This window comes from Abramis brama, assembly GCF_963993115.1.
Source record: "Abramis brama genome assembly, chromosome: 7".
Classification (NCBI taxonomy): domain Eukaryota; kingdom Metazoa; phylum Chordata; class Actinopteri; order Cypriniformes; family Leuciscidae; genus Abramis; species Abramis brama.
Window position 1 is genome coordinate 1,269,601 of NC_139969.1, and position 5,000 is coordinate 1,274,600.

Consider the following 5,000-nt stretch of genomic DNA (forward strand, 5'->3'; position numbering starts at 1 on the left):
GATTTACATCTCGCAAATCTGACTTTATTTCTCAGAATTGCGTGATTTAAAGTCGCAATTGTGTTATAAAGTCAGAATTGCGTGATATAAAGTCGCAATTGTGTTATAAAGTCAGAATTGCGTGATATAAAGTCGCAATTGTGTTATAAAGTCAGAATTGCGTGATATAAAGTCACAATTGTGTTATAAAGTCAGAATTGCGTGATATAAAGTCACAATTGTGTTATAAAGTCAGAATTGCATAATATAAAGTCGCAATTGTGTTAGAAAGTCAAAATTGCATGATTGTGTGTTATAAAGTCAGAATTGCATGATATTAAGTCGCAATTGTGTTATAAAGTCAAAATTGCATGATTGTGTGTTATAAAGTCAGAATTGCATGATATTAAGTCGCAATTGTGTTATAAAGTCAAAATTGCATGATTGTGTGTTATAAAGTCAGAATTGCATGATATTAAGTCGCAATTGTGTTATAAAGTCAGAATTGCGTGATATAAAGTCGCAATTGTGTTATAAAGTCAGAATTGCGTGATATAAAGTCGCAATTGTGTTATAAAGTCAGAATTGCGTGATATAAAGTCACAATTGTGTTATAAAGTCAGAATTGCATAATATAAAGTCGCAATTGTGTTAGAAAGTCAAAATTGCATGATTGTGTGTTATAAAGTCAGAATTGCATGATATTAAGTCGCAATTGTGTTATAAAGTCAGAATTGCATAATATAAAGTCGCAATTGTGTTAGAAAGTCAAAATTGCATGATTGTGTGTTATAAAGTCAGAATTGCGTGATATAAAGTCGCAATTGTGTTATAAAGTCAAAATTGCGTGATTGTGTGTTATAAAGTCAGAATTGTGTGATATAAACATGCAATTCTAAAGAAAAAAGTCAGAATTGGGAGATAAAAAGTCGCAATTACCTTTTTTGTTCTGTGGCGGAAACGAGCTTCCATAATAATGTGTCAGTGATTATCCTGTAACATTTTTTATAAACATTTCAACTTTTTAATCGCTAGTTTATTTTCAATGGCCTTTGTGGTGTGACAGTCTGTCACATTACGCTATATTTCAACTTTCCAAATGTGAACTAGCAATATATACAAAGTTATCAATTCTCCTATTCAGCCTATGCTGCGTTAATAATTGTGCATCTTATTGGGTTGATGCTGCTCATGCAATATTAATAACTTGGTAACACTTTTACAATAAGGTTATTAACTACCTTTGTTAACATGAACTAAGAATGAACAATATTTCTACAGCATTTATTAATCTTAGTTAATATTAATTTCAACATTTACTAATACATTATTAAAATCAAAGGTTGTATTTGTTAACATTAGTTAATGCACTGTGAACTAACATGAACAAACAATGAACAACTGTATTTTCATTAACTAACATTAACAAAGATTAACAAATACAGTAACAAATGTATTGCTCATTGTTAGTTCATGTCAGTTAATACATTAACTAATGAACCTTATTGTAAAGTGTTACCAATAACTTCAATTAATTGATTTTAAGGACATTGGTGTAATGCTATGCAAAAATCCTGGTTCAAACGCGCCGCTAAAGATTATCAACATATCAAATCATTCTATATTTATCGGAGATAGATTATGTATTTCATACGTTACTAATGCGAACGCTCTGTCTCTCATCGGTTCCCTCTCGGTAGCTTTGCTCCAGGCGCATTTTCTCCGGGTCCGTTTCACGTGTGCCACTGGGCGGGGTCTGTTTGAAAAGGGGCGGAGTCTGTTTGAAAAGGGGCGGGGTCTTAGTTTTCACCACTTTGTCGAAGTATGCGAGATCCGCTACGTATTTTCCCATCGACGAGAGTGAGACGATGGGCGGGAACTCGTATCCCCACAGGATCTCCTCGGGCAGGTATGAGGTTCGCACCTGACAGGTGGCCGATGTCGGTTCTACTGTGGAGATCATCATAATCAGCAGCTCAAAATCAGCCGGATCCGGTTCTGTCCATCCTCCACCTGATGAGAGGAAGAAACTCTGGGTCAGAATGATTCAGAATTTCTGTATTTTCAGTATTCAGTTTTAAAGGAATAGTTCACATTAGGTGTATATGACTTTCTTCTATCAGACGAATACAATCAGAGTTATAGCCTATTAATAAACACCCTGACGGTTCTGAGCTTTATAATGGCATTGAATTGCAACCAACAGTTTTAAGCTCAAAAAAGTGCATCCATTCGTGATAAAAGTGCATCTATCCATCATAAAGTGCATCTATCCATCATAAAAGTGCATCTATCCATCATAAAAGTGCATCTATCCATCATAAAGTGCTCCACACTGCTCCGGGGGGTTAATAAAGGGCTTCTGAAGCAAAACGATGAGTTTATGTAAAAAAAAAAAAATCATATTTAAAACTTTATAAAGTAAAATAACTAGCTTCCGGAAAAAAATATACTATGGAAGTCAATGGGACCCAGAAACTGCCTGGTTACTGACATTCTTCTAAATATCTTCCTTTCTGTTCAGCAGAAGAAAGAAATTCATACAGGTTTGAAACAACATGAGGGTGAGTATATGATGACAGAATTTTCATTTTAAAGTGAACTATTCCTTTAAGTCTAAGCGCAACTTATGCGAGTAATGCGTCGTACTGCTGATATTGACGCCGACGCACTACGCTACTTCTGGCGTCACAAGTTGCATAAGTTGCTCTTTATACGCAAGAAGACTGCGTATGTTCATTTGGCCAGAATTTTAAGCTAGAATTTTACTTTGTAACATGTTAAATATGAATATTTTTCTTAACTCATCACTTTGCTTCAGAAGGCCTTTATTAACCCCCCGGAGCAGTGTGGATCACTTTTATGATGGATAGATGCACTTTAATCATGGATTAATGCTAATGAGTTAGATTACCAACCATTAGTTTCTTTAACTTGAATAAAAGTAGTCATATGTATGTTAGCACATGAAGTACGCTACATTTTAGTTTACCTGCCAAAAAAAGTGTTATGTGCAGAATAATACACTTTTCCTTTCAAAACATGCACACATTCACTCTTATTTGTGTCTAATATGTTGAAAACGCAGAGCGTTTCTTGCCTCGCCGTCACAATCCATAATTATGAATCACATAAATCATGTAAATGATAGAATGTTTCATTTCAAAACGATGAAATTCAATAAAGTTAGGTAGTTTGCATTACTGTCGGTCGTAAAACAGATGTAAAAAAAATGTGACCCTGGACCACAAAACCAGTCACATGGGTCAATTTTATAGATGTATACATCACATGGAAGCTGAATAAATAAGCTTTGCATTGATGTATGGTTTGTTAGGATAGGACAATATTTGGCCGAGATACAACTATTGAAAATCTGGAATCTGAGGGTGCAAAAAAAATGTAATATTGAGAAAATCTCCTTTAAAGTTGTTCATTTATGTTGGCGATTGTGCTGCATTCACTCACAAAAATAAATGTTTTATATATTTATGGTAGGAAATTTACAAAATATCTTGATGGAACATGATCTTTACTTAAAATCCTACAGATTTTCGGCATAAAAGAAAAATCGATAATTTTGACCCATACAATGTATTGTTGGCTATTGCCACAAATAAACCCGTGCGACTCGTGACTGGTTTTGTGATCCAGGGTCACATATGGTGTTTTAGGATTGTGATCTGTACCCGTGTCGGCCCAGGCTCGCAGCGGGCTCTCGTCATCGATGGTGTGGTAAAAGGTGAGGGGGAGGATGAGGAACGGGCTCTCGCTCTCCGTGTCCACGCTGAAGCTCACGTTCTTCTGGTCCAAACGCACCGTCTCTCCCTCCTTCGGCACACACGGCTGTAAGAGCTTCCCTGTCACCTGGAGAAAAATTACATTTGCAAAGAACTCTCAATATTTCACTTCCAAGACCCAGTGAGCTGTCTTTTAATATGGCGTATTAATGCAACATCTGGAGATTTACATGCACTCTCAAAAATAAAGGTTCTTTATCTGCATTGATGGTTCCACGAAGAACCTTTAACATCCGTTGAACCAATACGGTTCTCTTAAAAAAGGTTCTTTATTGGCAATGATGATTCCATGAGAATGTTTAACATCCATAAAACCAATAAGGTTCTCTTTAAACTGTTAAAATGGTTCTTTATTTGGCATTGATGATTCCTTGAGAACGTTTAACAGCCACAGAACCAATAAAGATCTCTTTACACTCTTAAAAAAAGGTTCTTTATCTGCATTGATGGTTCCATGAGAACGTTTAACATCCATAGAACCAATAAAGTTATCTTTACACTCTTAAAAAAGGTTCTTTATTCGCATTGATGGTTCCATGAGAACGTTGAACATCCATAAAACCAATAAGGTTCTCTTTAAACTGTTAAAATGGTTCTTTATTTGGCATTGATGATTCCTTGAGAACGTTTAACAGCCACAGAACCAATAAAGTTCTCTTTACACTCTTCAAAAAAGGTTCTTTATCTGCATTGATGGTTCCATGAAGAACGTTTAACATCCACAGAACCAATAAAGTTCTCTTTAAACTGTTAAAATGGTTCTTTATTCGCATTGATGGTTTCGTGAGAAACTTTAACATCCATGGAACCAGTAAGGTTCTCTTTACACTCTTAAAAAAGAGGTTCTTTATTGGTATTGATGCTCCCATGAAGAACATTTAAGATCCTTGGAATCTTTCCATTGCACTATAGTTTCTTTATAGAGGAGAAATGTTCGTTAGATTATTAAAATGGTTCTTTAGAGAACTGATCATGCAATAGAAGAACCAAAAGGTGCATCACTATGAAAACCCCATTTTGGAACCTTAATTTTTATTTGTAATATTGTTTTGAAACCAGTTCTAAAAAGGAAGATGTCATAATTATACTGCCTCTAGTAGAGCATTGCCTGTGTCCTTTGTGATGAATGCAATCTCAGAATGCATTGCAGAAATGAATGCAAAAAGAGAGAAATGTTCATTATAAATGTAATCTATTCAAAACTTAAAAAGTATAAACACA

General features: G+C 35.0%; 1 protein-coding gene across 1 annotated transcript in view; it reads right to left on the reverse strand.

Moving 5' to 3' along the window:
• kcnj10b (potassium inwardly rectifying channel subfamily J member 10b) overlaps positions 1-5,000 on the reverse strand; it is a 16,202-nt gene that overhangs the window by 631 nt on the left and 10,571 nt on the right. The window contains exons 5-6 of the mRNA XM_084121015.1: positions 3,669-3,846; positions 1-1,992 (exon numbers count right to left, since the gene is read on the reverse strand). The exon at positions 1-1,992 is cut by the window's left edge and continues 631 nt beyond it. Coding sequence (XP_083977141.1) covers positions 1,628-1,992; positions 3,669-3,846 — 543 coding nt within the window. The 3' untranslated portion in view covers positions 1-1,627. The remainder of the gene's footprint in view (positions 1,993-3,668; positions 3,847-5,000) is intronic.